We start from the raw sequence: 21088 nt of genomic DNA, 5'->3' as shown, positions 1-21088 counted from the left end.
ACTTCTGTTTAATCAGTTTTCTGTTTGACGTTTATTAATCGCCCGGGTGGGTTCCTCCTTGGTGTTCACACAGCTGAATAAAGTTTTATTTTATCTAATCTAATAACTTTAATCTCAGCCAAACCGATTTACTCGCGAACAAATAAAACACTGAAAAAAGCCAAACAATAACATTTTTAGGTTGTCTAAGTGACTTATTACGTTTAACCTGAGTAGCGAAAGCCCGCGGTGATCTGAAACTAATGTGCCGGGAGTTGTGCCATTCTCGGCGGCTCTAGTGATCCTCGAGCTCTCGGCTAGCTATCGAGCTGGTGGGTAACAGACGTCTCCGAAAACGTCGAAGCACTTTTGCAAATATGCGATATCTTGATAAACCGAGCAGATATTTGAAGTTCTCACCTGAAAATATGTTAAAAGTTTATTTTGTGACCCAGAAAGATTAATAAGAGTAATTTTAAAACTTAGTAGCGGCTGCGAACTGCAGTTTGGCCCACCATGAATTCTGGGATATGGTGGGCCACGAAGGACATTCGGAGAGTCAACGAATTTGGACAGCCTTCGGCGACCATCCTCCTCTCTGGTCGCTATGGTAACGCACAAAAACATGTCTTTCAAAATAAGACAACTACAAAACAAATATAGAGTGCATGAAAATATATAGAAAATGTATTCATAACACAAGGGAAAAGACCCAGGGAAACAGAGTTAACGATAAAAACCCTGAAAACCATCAATTTCACTCCTGAGCCTCAACTCTCGCTCGTGGACCGGGGGCTAGGGACCGGGGGCTAGGGACCGCTGGTATAGAAAGCAGTGCACAGTGGGCTCATTGTGATCAGGGCAAAAAAACAAAACAAAGACTTTGTACCTTAAACCAAATGTTTATTTTTGTTGACAATGCTGACATTCATTTACATTAAATTTAAAAAAAAAAAAAGTACATTTTCCTTTCACTCTGTTGAAGATGTCATATGTTCAGGACCGCATGAAGTCCAGTTTTGAAACTATCCAAACACTGATTCCTGAAGCCCGTACGATTCATGCGTCACACATGGATCCGTTTCATGCTCACAGACAGTAAAGTGGCTCTACAGACAGCAGATGAAAGAATCTCCAGCATCAGAGAGAAATGTTTTTCTATCCCGATTTGACGATGACAGATGTTTGGTTTTTTTGCACAGGCTAATGAAAGAGCTCTGCTGTGTTTACACATTAAGTACTAATTGTACAGCAAAAATGAAGTGAGGGATCAAGCAAAAAACAAACAGGGTACTGTAACAGGACATGCAAATGGAGGTTTATACATTTAAGTGAGCCAAGACGAAAAACTTGGAATCAGTAAACCTGCTGATTATACAGTATGTGCTGTTTGAGATCGTCAGGACAGTGAAACAGAAACACTATTCTTCAAGTAGAAACGAGCAAAAGTACCCCCCCACACGCATCTAAAAACAAACGGCCAAATTCTTACAATGTAATATTCAAAAAGAAAGTCTAAGAATAAATTAGACATCAAAACTTACAAAACAATTAAAAAAAGGTGGTGCTTTTTATACAAAACATCTTAAACCAGCTTCACCTCATGCATGCAGCTGTTTGGTGTGCACACTTACTCTTTATCTCTACAGGAACACCTCAGTAAATGCACGAGAAGACAAAGTAAAAACAAAAAGTGAGATTGTAAACCATCTACTGTAAAATATTAAAAGCAGCCACTTAAAAACGCATGGAATAACAGCTACGATCATGCTGACATGTCTGTTTTGCTGCTTGAACTCAAGGCACTGAATGAATTAAAAGCCACAAAGAGAAGAGGAAAAAAAAAAGCCGAAGAAATGAAATCTTTTGGTCTTCTCTGTTCTGTCAATATCACTGTTATGAGTATCGTACGCAGTAACTGCAGGCTAACTACACATTTAACATTTACCGTGTTCTGCTAATCCTCCTAATTAGGGATCGGGAGGATCCCACAGGTTGAGGATATGTTTTCTGATCAGTGCTATAAATGGAAAACAAACATGGAATATTGTATTTACATCCCATTTATTTTTTTTTTTATGTTAAATTGATTTTATTATCAAAATGTTAGGGGATAGAGGGGAAGGGGGAAAAAAAAAAAAAAAAAAAAAAAAAAAAAAAAAAAGGTTGCCGACCACGATCTTATTTCTCGATTGTCTCAAATTTGTGACCCCTGCACACTTGTTGGCTGTGTGTTGCTGGTCAGTAGGTGTGCTGTAGGAGCTAAACAGCAGGAGGTGAGACTAAAGCTGCAGGCAGACGATGCTTAACACGGCTGCTGTAGTCTCAGAGGCAGAAATAATCCCTCTGGGCTTGCGTTCAATCTGAGAAGCGCACCAAATCTTAATTTGAGGCTGAAAACAGACCAATAACTTACATCACTTACTCCACAAATGTACTTATTTATGCATCCAAGAAGTGCTGAGTTGCATTTTAATGTTAGCATCTGTTCAAGTAAGTGTTTTCTTATAAGCTACAGCGTGATGTTGGACTATCCGGTTGTTCAGTGATGACGCGATGAATCCTACTTCCGGGTCTAAAGTAGTCTGCGTTTAATATGGCTTTTGTGTTGTTAACATGTTTAATGTTATGTATTTTCTTCTATTTGATCTCAAAAAGCTCCTAAAACAGTCAGTGATCCCTGTTGACCTCCCTCGGCTTTTATTACCACTAATCATTTATTTAAGCTCAGTCTTTAAAACCTTAGGATGTAACTACAGCCCAGCCCATGCAGCAGTATATGAATGACTAACCTCGTATTGTGGATGGATTATCTCAGTTGTTCTCCTGGCTGAAGTTTGGTCCTTTTACAGCATCCTGCCATGCGATTACATTTGTTCCTGACCACCGAGAACACTCACGGTAACTTTTATCGAGTGGGAAAAAAGTTAGCTTGTTTATATTATGCTAACATAGCTGTGTCGCTAGCGGTCACCTAGCACATCATTATATACCAGCTAGCCCAACTTCAGTAACCCGACAAACGTCACTGCTGTTTAGTTTTCTGTCTTCATTTATGCTGGAAGTGATAGCAGAGCTGTACGTTTTAATTTGTTTCCAAAACCCCGCAGTCAGGACATGCTATATTGTATTTAGATAGAAGCTAGCGAGCTAACTCCCTGCTAACTTCTAACTCCGTTAAATGTCATAAATTCATTTTCATGGATGCCTGGATGTTAAACTCAATTGTTACACCTGGTAGAGCAGAACGCTGATCATTTTATTAAAGATGAAAGACTTTAGACAGTTTTTCAACTCTCAGTAATGCCATAGTGATCGTTTGATATGTGGACCTGCAGCGGAGTTTAGACCCAGACACGGCTAGTGATGTCAGACTGAACAACCGGATAACAGACCTACTCTAAATTCTTATCTACATGCTTTAAAAACCTGCTGTTTTATAACTAATGTATAACCCTTTTGGTTTCACCCTAACATTCACTAAGTGCACCTCCTGAAATTTAATAAACACCAAATGTGAGTGGTGTATTTGCAGAGTGATGCCTAGAGCTATAAGGAAATTGGCCACAGTCTCGTGCATGAGTCCAAATGTGATCTGTGGTGTGGTTCTTGCATGTTCACAGCAGAGGTTGTTAAAAGTCACGTGGCTTTCTTTGACATTTTATTTTCAGTCATACACCTGCAGTGCAGCAGATCTGCTTGCTGTGGGGCCTTTATTGGAACTAAAAACAGGATATGATCACTAATATTACAAAGCTGTGGTACACCAGACTCATCCTTGCCCCCTTCCTCCTCCATGCCTGCTTTTTAAGCCTTTCCTGACTACACCAACGTCTCCAAGTCTGTTGAGGCCAAAGCAGGAACTGGATCCCAGCCATGGCAACAGACCGAAGCAACACTGCTGTTGTGCAAGGTGATGCAGGTATGCATCAGCACAAACAAGGGATATATGTATATACGCGCCCATGTGTGTGTGTCTGTGGGCAACAATGTAGAGCAGTTTGTGTTTTCACCAGTGCAGCGTGTAAAATTGTCCCCACAAGCACATTTTTGACCTACTTCAGTTACACAGTCCAAACCAAGAAGTGGCTATGCTAACACACAAACACACACCCTCCTGAATGACTGAGAGCAACAAATTAGTGGACTTTGAGTTGAGCTCGTGAAGATTTAATTACTTGAGTACGCTTGAAGTCATCTTTAAATAAGGCTGATATGGGTGATTTAACACACTTTTGCTCTGTGTGGTCCAGCAGCTGCTGGCAGGTTTTCTTCACAACCAAGGTGATTTTTTTTGTCATGAGAAAACCTCGTACCAAACTATGAAATACTGTCAGGACTTCAGCAGAGTCGATGGTCAAAGACTGGGCAACAATTGCATAAATCACCGGGATAGCTGCTTCATTGGGAAATAAAATGATGCAAATCCTGTGCAGCACAGATGGGACAGCTCCTCCCAGGTTAACCAAGACGAGGCCAATTCTCTCCTGTCATATTAAGAATCAGCACCTTGGTTCAGCCAGATCTAATATGGCTCTTTGGTCATGATTTACTAAGCTGCACTACTGCCCTTGGCAATATAACATCTGCACAGACACAACACATGAGCATGTCTGTAAATTAAGGTGATTTCACTTTTTTCTTTTTTTAAGATGGTATTGCTCCATTGCGTTAACAGTGATATTAGACATTTTTGGATGTTTGCTAAAACTAACCAGCATTTTGTCAATGAAGTGGCAACAATGCTACGTATTGCGCTGACTGTCCACGGACAAAAACACACAAATGCCATGTACAGAACATGACAAGCATAGGAAAAATAAATTCTCGTGATTTCTACATCCGGGACCCGTGGATTTGAAAAAGCTGCAAAATGAAAGACAAAACGACAAAACAAAAACAGACATTAGAGATTGGAAAAGTGCAGACATAAAATCTACAGTCACTGCAAACAATCTAAGCTATGGTTTTGGCTGCAATGATGGCAATGATGATGAATATGTTGAGCAACTGAGAATAAGTGACTTAACTATCACGCATAATGACTGGAAACAACAAAACAAACACAGCCATCTTCGCTACTTACTACATACGAGTGTGTGTTTTCTGCTTTGATATTTACTGAATTTTAAATTGTGCATTGTGCAAATGTTAATTACACATGTGTGTGACTTTACACTGACACTGTATATGTATGTGAACAGACTGGGAAGGACATCTGAAGACTATTGCTGCACTGAAAGGTCAGAGATATTCCATGTCACAGCATTGACAATGAGAGCCCATAGAGACGCAGCTCTCAATCGATACATGTGAGGCTGTGTGGGGAAAGTGACATTTCCAACCAAGCGCCAATTAGCAAAATTCATCACATTCTCTCACACACATGCATTTTATCGAAATCTGTTTTCCATTTAATCACAGTGACAAATAACTACATATAAAAGATGGTCTTGGTATCTTGATCACAGCTGTTTTTTTTCTCTGAACAAGAACTGGTCATATTTGTGTCAAATTACCAGCTAACCACTGTGATTGGTGATCGAGTGCTAACACAAACTAATAAATAACAATAACAATAACTATTATTATTATTATAATACTGGTTACTTTAAATGTTATACACAAAACATCAGTGCATGAATTAAAAAAATACTGACACAGTGCTACACCAAATCCCAGGGGACTACCTTCGCGAGTTATCGTGTTCACAAGATTTTCAAAAAACTTGACCTCTGACCCTGACCTCACTGAGATTTGAACTCCTCTGACATATTTACTAGTATTCATTCGAAAAGTCTAAGTTATCGTGTTCACCCCATCAGCCTTTTTACAGTTAAGGGGTAAACTTGCAGATAAAGAGGAAATCGCTTCGTTCTTGTCGTTAGCTGCAGGGACACTACTGGCATGTTACTTTAAGAGCACATTTTGCATGCTGGTATAACAAGCATATCTGTAAATATAGGACCAATAGCAATTGTGCAATGGTGTAAATAACTTATAATTATCCTAAAAATATAATACAAGTTAACTGGTCCTGTGCTCATGTTGGTTATGAGCACAAGGCCTCCATCCTAGTCAAAGTAAGAGTTTATTTTTGTTGTTTATGGTCCAAATCATGATTAGCGATTATGCATGTGTTATATTTTGCCCATGTTTTTTAATGTGTTACAATCATTGCAACCTTACAGTTTTCAACCAGTAATCTAAATGCAACATTCACTTTGACCTAGAGCTGGGCGATATAAGATTTTTTCATATCACGATATTTTTTTTTCATTTCAGGCGATAACAATATCTATCACGATATAAGCCAAATAACTATATTTGTAAGATTTAAATGTGCCGTTGCTCACAAGTAAAATGTGAAATAATCAGCAGCTTGTTTTTATTTAAATATTTATTTCCCATAATAAGTTCAACAGGGTAGATGTACTTAAGGAACATGAGACTTTTTCAGATAAATAAAGGCAAATATTGCAAACTACACAAAAGGCAGCCGCTAAAGCGTTTAAGTTTCAAAATAGAACAAACGAAACAGGCTAAATTGTCAATTCCACTTAGAAACAAAATATTAATTCTAAAAATAAATCTTAGTTTGTTTTACAGAAGAACAGACAAAACTGACTAACTTTTGTCAATATCAAATAAACTGAGAACTAAAAGGAAATTCTCAATCTCTCCTTGTTGTATAGCTTAGCTTTTCAAACAGTTTTAACAGTTACTTTAGTCTGACAAAAGCCGAATGATGAATCAGCGCTTCCAGTCAGAGACTGAGGCTACGTCCACACGTACACGGGTATTTTTGAAAACGGAGATTTTCCGTTTTCGTTTTAAAAAAAAATAATCCCGTCCACACATAAAGGCAGAAATGAAGGAAAACGCTGCTATGAACATGCCAAAGCAGCAGGTGGCGCTAGATTCCTAACCGTGCAGAAATGTTGGCCAATCAGAAGTCTAGAAGCCTCGGTGGGAAAAAGTAAACAAAGCTGGGGCATAGAAGCAGAACCGAGTCGTATGTGTGGAGGGACAGTAACTGTGTGTATATGTAAGCATTTAAACACTGCAGAGAGTAGAATTAACAGTAACAGTATTGTAGAAATTCATTTCACCGAAACAATAACGTGGCGCACAGTGTGACGTCAAAAAATGCGCACACCTTTGACGCTGCGTTTTCTCCGTTTTTCTAGTCCACACGTAAATGCAAAAACGGAGTTTTCAAAAATCTTCGTTTTCAGTGACCAAAAACGCCGTTTACGTGTGGACGAAAGATGCAAACGCATAGAAAAATCTGCGTTTTCAAAAATACCCGGGTACGTGTGGACGTAGCGCATGCACCAGTTTATTGTATTTCCAGACTTGCTTTCGGCACAATTTACAGTGCACGCTACTCTGTTTTTTGTCAGACTTGAAATAGCCGAAATACCTTCACACTACGGAACTTCTGTGGCTCTTCCGTTCGACAATCTCTCCGGCATTGGAACCATCATCTGTTTTCTCTTCGGTAACCTTCGGTCACGCTCGGTTGATTTCTCTAGTCGGCACACTCATTTCCTCCATTACCCGGGCGGTACGGTGGCTGGCTGCTTCCCAAACAAATACACATGTGCGGCTTGGCACTTGTGCTGTACGTAACAAGTCACGTGACGTGACGCTGCGGCTGTGATTGGTTCGGCTCTGCGCTACGTAATTTGGATTGGCTGTTTTTTTTTTTGTTTTTTTTGTTTTGTTTTTTTAAGAGGACAAGAGCGGCGAGGTCTATCGCGATAGTTTAATTTTTCTATCGAGAAAAGGTTATATCGCGATACATATCGTTATCGTTCTATCGCCCAGCTCTACTTTAACCACATGCACAACTACATTTGGTCATTTTAACATGGGACTGACTCAATGAAGAAAGAGCTTCAGACTGAAACAGAAAGGCAACTGTAAGGCCATACTCAATGCTGTGCCATGAAACCTCTTCTATATTTCTCACAGACATCACAGACATATAGACACACACACACACACACTAAAATCCACTACATCTACCCACTAGCACATCTTTTGCACAGTTCCTCACCCAGTCAGGCATCTCTTTGGAACAAAGAAACATGACTCCCTCATTCTCTAAGCCACTCATTTGGTGTGGTATCTCTCCCCCCCTCTTCCTCCTCCTCCTCCTTCGCCGCTTCCTCCTCCTGCATCTCTGTGGGCTTCATTCAGCATGAAGGAAGGAGGAGAAAATACAAAAGGGGAAAAGAAAAAAAAAAAACGCGACAGAAAAATGACAAAAATGAGCACACGGATGAGTGTCAGTGAGTGGACAGTGAGAGGCAAAAAACAGACACAGATATATATTAATATATCCACATGAAGGAGGAAGAACCAATACAGTAATGATTGAGAACTGCAGGAATGAAAGGCAGAGCTGTGTGAATGATGGAGTGAATGTGTTTGTGAATGACATTTTGAGGGGAGTGACATTTGGAGCTTTGAGTGGAGAGGCGCAGGATCAAAGCACACTCATATCACCTTTAATGAGCTGAGAGACCTCTACTCTTTCACACATCGCGCAACAAAGCAGAAATACACACATACGAACACAGCTAACACACAGCTTAGCAGCTTCTCCCCATAGTGTATTTTGAAATATACTTGTGTGTTCATGCAAAATATCGAGACTCACCTTGGTTTTGTGACTCTGCTCTGTTCCCAGCCCAGATCCGGCCGTGTGGAGCTCCTTTGATACGACGCACAGGAATTCAGCCTGATCCTCTGTTCCATAGCTGTACGACGAGCCGATGTTCACCATCTAGAAAGAAAGAGACGCAGATGCAGAGAGAAATACAGAGCAGAGAGGGACAGAGACAAAGACACACAGTGAGTATCATGGGGACTTCCAGCACAGGAGACAGAAAGTGGAGATCCCATACTACAGCTAAGGAAGGTTGCTTTTGCTCATGCATGGCTGGGGGACGGGGGAGGACGCAGCAGTAGATTCAAGCGCTGTGTACTTGTGGAAACAGCAAAACAACTGCGGGTCAGCTCTGCTGAAAAATATATGAAAATCATAGCTGTGCAGCATGCAGGGGAGCCAAGTGCTAAAGCAGAGGAGTGGGGGAGGGACACAGGGTCTGTGTGCGATTTTTAGCCTACAGTGTTGTAAAGGCTGGCCAGTTTAACGCCATGAAGTCTAGAAGTATTAAACATATTAACAGGTCGTCTTTGGAGATGTGGCCAATAACAGACTGACATTACAACAGACAAGAAGGCGTGTTTATTTGACAGAACTGGTTCTCCAAAATCAGTATCATAATTTTAAAACTATAAAAGTTTACGATTTCTTTAAGATTACAGGTTCTGGGACTAACTCACACGGACTCACTAGATTAAAGGGGCTGTTTAATGGCTCAGTCACGCTAGAGTACAAATTAAATGGCAACCTCCTTTCAAATAGGCGACAAAAAAGGTTGCCCAGTGACTGCATCAAATTCAGCGACCAAATGTAAGTAGGTGTGGGGACTAAGCGTTGTCTGGTCCCCATAGGTGTCTTTAAATAGTCGTGGTCCGACACGGACCGACTGCAATCGCGCTCAGATGTCTGCAAATAACTGCTGTGTAATTTATAAAAGGCAGACAGATTGCCAAAACATCGCAATCAGTCTGTCGGTCTGAACTGATGAGTGCAACTTAGTTCTGATGAGTCTATTTGCCAGACGGGGACTTAACTAAACTTGATGTAATTTGGTTATTCCTACATTAATGCGATGTTGCTGAGTGCCTGTCATCCTGCAGTTAAACTCTCATCCTGGAGCAACTACGCTTCCATTTATGGAGGAACTTCTGAATTTCTTTTCTAATCTGTGTGGTTCTGGTTAGACTCTGAATGCAAGTAGTTACTATGAATTTCTATTTATTGTGGATTTCTGTATGCACAGCAATAGCTTTGCAGGAGTTGGACACAAATTTATGATTTCCACTGATTTGTCACAGTTATTTGCCATATTATCACAAACGGATGATACATAATTGCCAACTTCACCCTATTCAATCACAAATTCACAGCAGACTGATAGAAGGTTGACTTCGAAGGAAGTATTTGGAGACCTGGTCCCCAGCTTCCAAGCAACCATTTCAAACTCCACAAGATTGCCAGTTGATGGCACATGGATGTAATTATTTTGCATGTGCTGTTGTCTCCAACCACCGTTTTCTCTAGTGTCACTGTAACATTAGGCCAGCAAATCAAGAACTAGACTAAGGGCATAATCTAGGATTTAATGGAAAGTTCAGATTGGGAATGCAAACAGCAAGGCTCGGGTCAGGACCGAGGGGTTAGACCAAGGGTCACGGTTAAAGGGTCAGCAGCAGCGTGAGTCCAACCCACAGTCCAGAGCAGTCCGGTGCGGGGCTTTCTGCAGGTGCGCACGCTGACCTGCTCAAACTTCCAGCCGTCCGACATCGTGGAGACCATCTGAGTCAGCTCCTCCTCCTGGCACTGCAAAACTCGGTAGACATGCTTGGGGGGCACCTGCTAGTATAAAAGGATGAGAGAGGAAAGAGTTGACGATGCAGGAAATGAATGAAAAGGAAGGTGCAACCATTTCCAGAGATACAAAAAGGGAAGTAAATACTGACACTGCTAGACTGAATTCTATGAATTTTCCAATAAGGTGCAGTCATTTCATATTGCATAACATTCAACGCTCTGGATTACCAAATCCTATTTGGGCAGTTTAAAAGCCAGCACCACTATTTTCATATTTCTGCACAATATTTAACCCTGCTAGGCAAACACGAGCAGTGAGTCCAGTAAAGAACAGTAGGATAAGGGGAGAGTGGGAGTATGTTCGAGAGGGCAGAAGGATTATATAAGAGTGAGTCCAACCATCCCGAGAAAAGCAAAGAAAGAAGAGAGAAGGCTGATGTACAGCAGCGGCCTCTTTATAGAAGCACCCGGGGGAACAAAATCATTAATAAAGGCTGAAGCACTGAAACGCTCAAACGTCTATATCCTATGACTCTAAACAATACTGCAATATTTAGCACAGGACATGTCAGAACAGCTAAATACAGTAAATATTATATGTTTCAAGAGTAATAATACAATCAACATAAATGTGATATACTGCGTTTTATAGTTGGAAGCTCAGTGATTCACTGTTGACAGGTTGTGCGTTTACCTGTGTGGCTTTGGAGTCTCTCTCTACGATCCTCTCTTTAATCAGTTTGATGAGCGGGGTGATGTTGTAAAATTCGGCCTCCTCCAGGACACCTGGTCACAGAAGAAACACTCAACTCAGCTGCTGTGTGACACTGTAGTGCAACATTTCCACGCCAGATGACCTCAGCTGCACCCTAATCATGTTGCAAACCAGTCCAAGTAAACAGAATATTCTTTAAATATTATTGTTTAATATTCAGCTAAACATCATTCATATTTCAACCACTGTATACTCCTTTAAGCTAACAATTTTTAATTCTACTTTTGTCCTTTATAGAACATATATTTAACCACATCACTCTACTATTGATTATTAGTCCTGGCCATCTGTTAACCATTACTGTCAACCATTTCTTAATTATTCATTAACTGATTTTAGCTACCTCAGTAGAAGACTTATACATTCTTCAGACATACCAAATCTTCATATAAAGTGCACAAATTCAATTAAAAACACAAAAGCAAAAGAAAGGCATCAGGGAAAGATTGCATCATACTGCAACAAACGTGCTAGTATTATTCTTATTTCTACTGGCAAGCAAATAAGACAATCATGCAGACCTTCTTCAGCGAGCTCCTTGTTGTAGACCAGTTTGCCATGCCGCAAGTAGTTGAGGATGGGGCCAAAGTAGGTAGGATCCCTATCAATTACATAAGCTCCAGTCTCATCCTGTTACAGAAAAGAGTCAGAGACAGACAGAGGACAGTCCATTATATCATTACTGCATTTTTACAGCCTTCATAACACATTTCCTCATGTTATGAAGTGTGGAGTTTTTATTTTGCATTTGTGCATGTGATTCTATCTGAAGCAATGTAGATGGTGACATGTTGCTCAAGAACTGTCTGCAGTCACTCTTGTTTGTTGCTTGTGTTTTACTACTGTTCACGCTTGTGCTACTTTCTTTATTCACCTCTTCTCTTGGTTTCACTTCGTGTGTGCGTGTCTGTTCCACTGTGCGCTCCACACTGTGTGGACTGAACTCAGATTTACTCTGGTAACAACAGCTGTTTTTACATGGGAACAAAACAAAACAAAAAAAAAAAAACCTACTGGTTACTGAAAGTCAGCGTAAACTGTGTGCTCATGTGTGTCAACAGCCTACTTCACTTGCATCTCCAGGCTACATGTGACAAGCTTGCCTGGTTGTTATGTCATGACTCCTATCCCTACACATATACGCTCATCCTGCCTGTGCTCTTCTCCATAATGAATGCTTGAAGCACATCGCCCTTTAGAGTCGAGTTCATAAAAGAGCCACTGCTGGAGGAGTTCAAAAACATGCCAATAGGAGATACAGGCAAAGGCATATAAATTAAGGGGAAAAGGGGCGGGACTTGTTGGAAATTATATGATTTTCAAATGCCGAATTCCTCAGCCCAAAAAACAAACCATTATCTCTTGATAAGAGAGAGTACATCAGAGTTAGCTTTTCTACAGATTTAACCATATACCAGCATTTGGCTGGTGCTATATACAGAGCTATTCTGCGTCTCCATATATAGACTGAAAGGACAGTTAATGCAGTAAGTCAATGAGCAGGAAGATATCCAGCTAGATAATGAGAACATGCTCCAGTCACATGACTGATTCTTTTTCTGACTGCCTGCTCAAGCAGTAACAATCTTGGCCTGTAGCAGCATCTTGTGCAGATGGATGTTAGCACTTTTATTTGCGTGTTCTGCATGCACATGCACAACACAGCCCACTATAAGAGTAAGTTATATGGTCAGCAATATTGTTGCTTCTGCTACTACTACAAACAAAAAACCCTCAGAAACAGCAGCACTGCTGGTTAAGCTCTAGCTCTGTTATAGTAGCATTTGCTGAAAACGGAGAGTGAGGAGTGTAAACACCAGTGTACTCCTCAGAGCACTCTGTAGGATGGAAGGAGGTGGGGATGGATTAGATGAAAAACAGGGGGGGTAGGAGGACAACAAAAGATCAGTAGAGGACAAAAGATTAAAAAAAAAAAAAAAATGCTATGAGAAAAACAAACAAACAAGAAAAATACCCTGGTTTGGAAATAGGAGGTAAAGGAAATTTCTTTGTATTAAAGAAGGTTCAAAGAAACAGGTGGACACTGTCACAGACATGGATGAATAAGACATATGGGTTTTACACATTTGTGTATGTGAGCAAGAAAGCAGAGATCAGAGTTGAAGACCAAGAGGCACCGTGTATAAACTGAGTGCATGTTAGGAGAGTATGCGTTTGTACTGAAAAACAGTGATTAGAGCGTGAAAAAGCTGAGACTGCAGCTCCGGGCATAAACATAGGTACATACAGACACACTCGACATCCTAAATGAGCAGAGCTGCAGTGGAGGACAAACTGACGCCTCATCGACGTGACTTGACTTGACAGTGTGGCCATAACAACACGAGGGGAAAGCTTTCTGAATTGTGTCACAGCCATCACTTGAGTCTTGCTGTCTTTCTCCATCTGCTATTGGTTGATTTTTAGTATTATTACTCTTACTATACAGGTGATCTCTCTCTATCTACTGACTGGATGCCAAACTAAAGCACCAGCACCTCAGAGAAAACCAAATTAGCACATTTCCCTTTGCACTTCATTTACAACCAAAAACGTTGTGTACATAAGAACCAAACAAGCAAAATAAATCCAGTCATGACTATCAGTCCATGCTAATGTAAATTACACTGAATTGCCTGGGTGCGCTATTTTTCATTGGCGGAGCAAAACAGGCATTTTAGTTTAGCTTTCAGACATTTGATCCTTATGTCTTAAGCGTTTATAGCAATTGTTTATTACAGTTGCATAACGCATTATGAAAAACTAGAATGAGTTTCTCTTTACTTCACCTCATGTTCTGCTCCACTCTGTGTGTATTAGTTTCACCATGTTACACACAATGAAACAGTAAGCAGAGGATCACAGCAGAAACAATAGCAGGGACTCTCACACTGAGCTAAAATGAGTATGAATAAAGTACAGAAATAACAAAATTTTAAAAATGGCCTTTTTTATGAGAGGTCACTTTCTCAGTTTCATTATTGTGGGAAGTCCAACAGACTCAAAGGGAGGGAATCAACAGTTATGACATTTAGGTACTCATTAGTTGATGAGTTAATGGTTTACACAACATTTGTTCAGGGAAATAGGATGCGACTCTATAACACTTCCCTGTAGCGGTAAGGACGTCCAGTAGCCCATCGCCTATAATCTAACAAAACCCCATTCACCTTTTAAAACATGCGCACAACAATTACCTCCTAACTAGGGATGGGTACCGGTATTGGTTCTGACATAAACGGTAGGTACGTACATTCTTTTAGAGCTACAGATTAAAAACGCCCAAATGCGAAGCGGTCAAAAGTCTGGCTGTACTTCACATCAAAAGATGCAAACTCAGCAGCCTGCAACAAGTGCTTTAAGGTGATACTGTGCAAAGGAGGTAACACCTCGAATCTGATGAAACACCTGGCGACGCATAGTGTTTTTTTAAAGCCAAGAAATACACCGTATTTGACAGCTTGCTGCAAGACCGAGCACATACTGCGGGTGTGGTGCCTGTTATCGGACCCGGAGTTAGCAACATCCCCCAAGAGCCCGAAGAGGAGAGTCCTGGCCCCTAGCCCTGCCAGTGTAGCAGAAATGATGACGGATGATGATGGCAGCAGCAGCCGTTCTTCTCTGCGTGAGTAGCTTAATGTTGTTCGTGTGTAATTTACGTTGAGTAAATGGTAAATGGCCTGTATTTGTATAGCGCTTTTCTAGTCCTTAAGGACCTCAAAGCGCTTTACATATCCAGTCATCCACCCATTCACACACTGGTGACGGCAAGCTACATTGTAGCCACAGCCACCCTGGGGCGCACTGACAGAGGCGAGGCTGCCGGACACTGGCGCCACCGAGCCCTCTGACCACCACCAGAAGGCAACGGGTGAAGTGTCTTGCCCAAGAACACAACGACCGAGACTGTCCAAGCCGGGGCTTGAACCGGCAACCTTCCGATTGCAAGGCGAACTCCCAACTCTTGAGCCACGATCGCCACAGGCTAAACACGTTATTAAAATAATGCACGTAAGGTGAACTAGCAAACACGGTCGTAGTTACATGCGGCTGTCTTCTTGTTTGATAGAGTGATACCATATAAGCTCTATAGCTGCAGAAAAGGCTAGCATTGTTATCTTTTTACAAAAAACCCCAGCTAAACATGAGAGGTTTTTGGACAAAGTTTGTGTTCTCCATTCTTTAAGCATTGGTTCAGCACCATTTAAGCACCGGCACCATTTCAAAAGTACCGGGTTGGCACCGGTATCGGATAAAATCTAAACGATACCCATCCCTACTCCTACCTGTATCTCAGTGTTAAAAATACTGAAAGGTTTATTTTTCCAAAAAGTTGTGACCTAATGCATTTTTCAGGTATGCCAGGCTATCAGTGCATCTCAGTATATGCTAGCATACAGAGTCTCACAGCAAGTCCAGTTTCTTTTTCTACACTGTACTCCTTGTATTGCTGCTATAATATCTGTGCAGTTGAAACTATTAAGTATTACTAAGTATTATTAATACTATTAGTAATCCTCAGTCTTGGTGAAAATAAGAGATAACACATTCATTTTTAGCCTGTCTATGAAATTCTGATATGAATGGGGGCAGGAGTTGTGATAAAACTCTAGAAATAAGGGTGATTTCTAATTACGGATCAGCCTAATTTATGGTCTGTGGGATCAAAGACGGCCTAGCTAAACTACTGACTTCTCAAGTGCCAGTGACACTTTTCGTGTGGGAGGCATAAAATAAGCTTGGTCGCATGTGCCTTTTTTTTTGCAAACTTTCCCAAACACCAACTACACATTTGTAAGCATGTAAAACACTGCCCCATCCTATAGCTCTGACTTATTTTACCTGTATATGTATCAATCTAATTATACAAATAAGTTTAAGGAAACAGGAATAGCAAAGAAAGTTGTGAAATCCTGCCATGGGATATGGTTAAAACACCCACCAACCTCTTACTGTGTTCTCAGCCTTCAATTTGTGCATTTTCAAATTTACAAGTTTAAACAACTCTGAAGCAAAAACCTTGCCTCTAGCATTTTTGGAGGCTGTGTTGACACTGTGGGATGAGATGGGTTTTGTGGACAATTAATAAAGTTAAAAACTTAATTAACAAAAAATTTCATGCGTACGTGCAAATAATCCCTAAACCACAGAACCTGGCTGTGTTGTTATGGCCCACAACCAGTCATCCATGGTGTAATTGGCTTGGGATGGTGCGAGATCATCCACACGGATAAAGGAGGGGAGCCCTGGGTTTGGTTGGGTGAGGAGGTAGAGCATTTTAAGTGCCAGTAATCTCATTAAAACAGTCGCACGGAGACAGATTGTAAGCGTCTATGTGGAGGTTTAAAAAAAAAAAAAAAAAAAAAAAAGACAGACAGGAGCTCCTAAGTGCAGACATGCAAACGTCTGAGAGGGAGGGGTGGGAGGATTGTCCAGCACCTAAAAATCAGCTCCTCTCTTGAGCAAAAGAAACACAGGCTGAAGTGCTTTTAACTGATTTGGATTTACAATGTTCTGTGTGGTAACTAACTCGAGGGGTGGCTCGTTTCAGCTTGATGTTGGCCAGTTAACAAAGTATGCTGACACACACACAAAAAATGGTGAGGCAGCGCTCGAAGGATAGCCTGTGTTGCTCCAAACTGTAGAAGTGTGATATTTGCAGTCAGCTGATGAGATGATGTGACCTAGTTTTAGCAGGCAGTGTCTGTTTGTTTGGTCTCCAATATCAACTTTCACGTCTTAAGAAGTTTGACAAGCTGAGAGGAACAAAGCGCACTCACTGTTAAACACTTCCTTTAAAAAGAAAGACGCAGATTTTGTTTTAGAGGAGGCTAAATTGAGCCAGATATTTTCAGACCAACTGTGCATCAAATCTGCTCCCTCTTTCATGTAGTTAGCTGTTAAGATCAGTGCATTACTGATTCACAAGGTCCGTCAATTTGTCCCGCATTTAATTCTGGGAATAATAGCACAAATAATTACTGGTTACTCAAACTCTTTTTTTATTTTTAGGCTACTAGAGTTGAGCCCTTAATCTTCCAGGAATTACAGTTTCTTTCTGGACTTTGAAAATGAAGAGTTCCTGGGTATAAAACAAAAACATTTCTTGTTATCACTGCAGTATTAACTTACATAATGGATTAAGTAAACAAGGACTCAGGACAGACAACAGATGATACGTTTCTCGGATCTGGCAAAGCCTTTATAATACCCCGAAACACATCTCTCTGTGAAGTCCATCTATAGAGCAGTATGTTTTGCTGTATAAACATTAAACAATGACTCAGATCATTACGCCACCGCGCTCCTCTTGCTCCCAACTCCCAGTTGAGGATTCAGAGTCTCACTGACAGCTCAGTTCCTGTTTTTGAGCTGCTAGCAAATGGGTAGTAATCAGAAGAAAAAGAAGTTTACTTAAGTATTCTTCTCCGTGGTTTGAGATTCAAGAGTTTGTGATACAATGCATAAATTAAAGGGCACGAGCAAAAAAAAAAAAAAAAAAAAAAAAGCATGAATGTAAAACAAAGTGAGTCAACTACCAAGAGCGAGAATGCAGAGAGGACAAGAAAATAATACAGGGAGGTAGAAAATAATGAGGAGGAAGGAGAGTGTTGGTGTGCGTCTGAATATTTGTGAGACACAGAAAGAGAGATTACATGTGTGTCATCAGGCAGCGCAGAGAAACCTCCTGTCAGGTCACAGCTGAAGGTCACACAGGAATATTCTTTCCATAGCACCCAGAGGTGCAGCAGGGGAACAGTCATCACTGCTGCGCACCACAATCCCACTCAATCCTCTGCGATTGTTATTTCTGGATCTGTCGCATATTCAGTTTGTAACCTGCTTCAGTGACTGCACATGTAATAATAATAACAGCATAAGCGATGTGGCAAATCATCAAGCCACATCTTGATCTTAAAGGGAGGCTCGATTCTAATCCTAAGCATGACTTGATGCAGTTTTCCCCGCTGGTTTAGTATTTGTGTCACAGTTTGGGACTGGGGTGAATACCACATGTAGTCGTACACTATGAGCAGCCACTAAAGATTCAAACACCAGCCTAAAATTCCCCTGCTCTCCCGCATTTCCTGTTTTTCCTGTAACAGTCACAAAAAAAGAAAAGAGGAGAAAAAAAAATCTTAAAATAAACCTTTCTAAAGGTCAGGAATTGACTGGCAGGTGCACAATGTTCTCAACTGAAACATGACATGTACTTTTAGAAGGGTGAATTTCTTTCTATTTTGGTCCACTGCTGTTCCTGACTAAAAAGTCAATTCAGTCGGGACCACTATAATCAAAAGGAGATCGCCACTTCCAGCTGCAGTAATTTGTATTTGATAGCATGGCTCTGCCCTTCCGCCATGTGCATACATGGAAAGCTGGAGGCAAGAAGAGCAGCAAGACCTCAGCACAGAGCTGGCAAAACCCCGCTAAATACACATTTAGTCTGATAGGGCATGAAAGGAGAAGCTGGGCAGAAGGCAGATTGCATAATGGCTTGCAGGTGCCCCACAGCTGCAAGGGGGGTTAAAACCAGTTAGGCCCCATTCACATAGGCTTAGATACCAGTTGGCGATCCCCGGTTACGGTCTGGTATACTAGGTTACTGAGCGAAAATTCCCCAGCTGGTTGATGAATGGTTGCTCACAGCAGCTACTCAGTGGTTAATTAGCGAGGGTCTGCAGACAAATCAGCAACTTCCATAAAAACTATCAGCAATTGTAGCAATCTGCTATCACCCAAAAGAGCCGCAAGGAGGGTTTTTTTGATGAATCAAAACTAAGCACAAAGTCAGCAATGACCCTTAATGACTAATCTAAGAATATATTAAAATGTATATTTTTAGCCCCAGGATTGTTGTAATTTGTCTGAAATTGTATGTATTGGTTCACAAAATAAATAAAATTTCAAGGAGTGCTACAACAAATTATTGATTTACAGATTGACCTACACAATTAAACATCAAATCATTTAAAAAGTGAGAAAGAACCTATGCAGTTTCCTATATTCTATGGCGATGTGGTGACAAGAAAAACCAAACAAACGCTTATCCATCTGTCAGCCGATTAACTGAATATTTGCAACCCTACTTTTAAATTGCTAATTTGAATAACTAATTAATATCTCTGGAGTGCTCTGCTGGCCCATGAGTTTAACACATTCACCATGTAATTGTATCATCACAGGTTTGTGTTCAGTCAAGGTCTTTTATTAATCGTTACCACCTGCTTTATTTCCTGCCAGCTCTCTGCTGTGCTACCTAATGTACTGTAGTATAAAATTACACACCACTGATCAGACAACTCCTCACCCCCTCCTATTTTCTCCAGAAAAGCTGAAATTTTGGCAACATGGAGGTATTCACCTGCCTGCAGCATTGTATCAGTTTACAGTGGGCTGTGGTTCACGAGGAGGACCTCCCCCCCCCACCCTTTGTCATACTCATGCATATCAAAGTCCATGCAGCATAATAGAAATCTGCATCATTCATGAGTCTTTCAAGTCCTTTCAGTCTACATGTGACAGCCAGACTCTCCCTCTCTCTTACCCTCCCCATAAGATGCCAGCTGTACAGCTACCAACTGTGTGGCTCCCTGCAGAAGAGGAGGCACGTGTTCATCCATCTGACCCAAGCAACATTCACATGAAGAAAAGCAGGAGAGTGGAAGTGCTTCAGACTGCACGTATATCTCCTGGTTAGTGGGCTGCTCCATGCCTATTTGGAGCTGCAGGAGTGGATTTCCGGGAGAGGACAGATGCAAGTTTTAGGGAAATCAGTACTCATGTTGGAGTGATATCATGGGATACAATTCCGTACTTTATGGAAACAGATGCACACGCATTTTATAGAAAATAATCGCCATTTTAGACCAAAGCAGTAAGCCTGTTAAGATAAATCGAACCAATCGTGTGTTAACAGATGCCTCAACGATCTAAGCTGTTGTTAACTTCAAGCCGCTGCAGATAGCAGGAGTGTTATCAAGAGATCAAAAACCGCACCAGTGTCTCTGTTCTTAACAAATACAATTGCGTGCCACAACACGAATGGTGTGCAACGTCTATTGTAATGTACTGTCACCACATTCGTTTTCATAGAAATCTGATATATGGCACAATGTCACTTGCCAGTACCCAGAATAATAGCGTCTGAGACAAAGTAACTATCAAACTTAAATGCTCACAGGACGTTGAAACCATCACAAAGAAAATAAGTGGAGGAGGTGCAGTCCCAGCTCACCCGCTGCTGTGACAAAATAATAGTTATGTTTCGCCCGGAGCGAAGCACCGTTCAGCGGGGGTTAAAGCGTCCTGGCGGGGCTTACCGTGTCCGAATGCAGGTCCTGCTGCTGGCACAGCCGGTACAGGAACGAAGTTTGCTCCTTGAGGAGCGTCTGCCGCGTCGTGAGGAACACCGTGCCGCCAACGTTGAGGCGAACCCACTTCCCGTTGTTCCCCCCGTTAGGGTTGATAACCGAGCCGTTACTGATGCTCTGCGACGCCGTCCCGCCGGATTCTGTCGAGCTGGCGGTGGCAGAGGTCGCGCTCTCTCCCGCCTCGCTGTCTTTGTTGTTATTATTGTTGTTGTTATTGTTGTTGCTGTTGTGGTGGTGGCAGCCGTGGTGTGTCGACAGTGCAGCGGCGTCCGCCGGTTCCCGCTGGTCCTCTGCCGTCGTTGCCATTTAGGAAAAAAAGCAGTTGGACACAGACCAGATACGAGCGCGGTGGACCCCGGACTGTTGCCTCGGCTTTTTCTCTCAGCTATCCAACCGAGCATGCTCCGCCCCCAGAGTACCCACTCAAAGCAAGCTGGTTAAGTTACAGGAAGTTAACCACACTATGTCCCAGAGACACTTTCAAAG

General features: G+C 41.5%; 1 protein-coding gene across 5 annotated transcripts; it reads right to left on the bottom strand.

Moving 5' to 3' along the window:
- Positions 1-861: 861 nt before the first annotated feature.
- On the bottom strand, positions 862-21063 carry kctd17 (potassium channel tetramerization domain containing 17). 5 transcript variants are annotated; one of them, XM_004557570.3, is made up of 7 exons: positions 20552-21060; positions 11750-11858; positions 11148-11239; positions 10352-10495; positions 8651-8776; positions 8045-8177; positions 862-4845 (listed from the first exon to the last, which is right to left on the bottom strand). In XM_004557570.3, exons 1-6 carry the CDS (start codon positions 20906-20908, stop codon positions 8085-8087), a joined length of 921 nt encoding a protein of 306 aa, XP_004557627.1. In that variant the 5' UTR covers positions 20909-21060; the 3' UTR covers positions 862-4845; positions 8045-8084. The 5 variants fall into 5 exon arrangements, with proteins under 5 accessions (XP_004557627.1, XP_004557626.1, XP_004557629.1 ...); XM_004557569.3 differs by having other exon boundaries at positions 10352-10498; positions 20552-21050; XM_004557572.3 differs by having other exon boundaries at positions 10400-10495; positions 20552-21048.
- Between the last annotated feature and the right edge of the window lie 25 nt (positions 21064-21088).

Source organism: Maylandia zebra, linkage group LG8 (genome assembly GCF_041146795.1).
Source record: "Maylandia zebra isolate NMK-2024a linkage group LG8, Mzebra_GT3a, whole genome shotgun sequence".
Taxonomy (NCBI): domain Eukaryota; kingdom Metazoa; phylum Chordata; class Actinopteri; order Cichliformes; family Cichlidae; genus Maylandia; species Maylandia zebra.
Note: the sequence above shows the minus strand (reverse complement) of the source record. Positions and strands in the feature narration are given on the sequence as shown.

Coding starts and splice junctions, on each gene's coding strand:
- kctd17 (XM_004557569.3), bottom strand. CDS start 20,908: ATGGCAACGACGGCAGAGGACCAGCGGGAACCGGCGGACGCCGCTGCA. Junction 10,499..11,147: donor GAGACTCCAAAGCCACACAG/GTAAACGCACAA, acceptor CTTTTATACTAG/CAGGTGCCCCCCAAGCATGT. Junction 8,178..8,650: donor AGCAGAGTCACAAAACCAAG/GTGAGTCTCGAT, acceptor TGCTGAATGAAG/CCCACAGAGATGCAGGAGGA.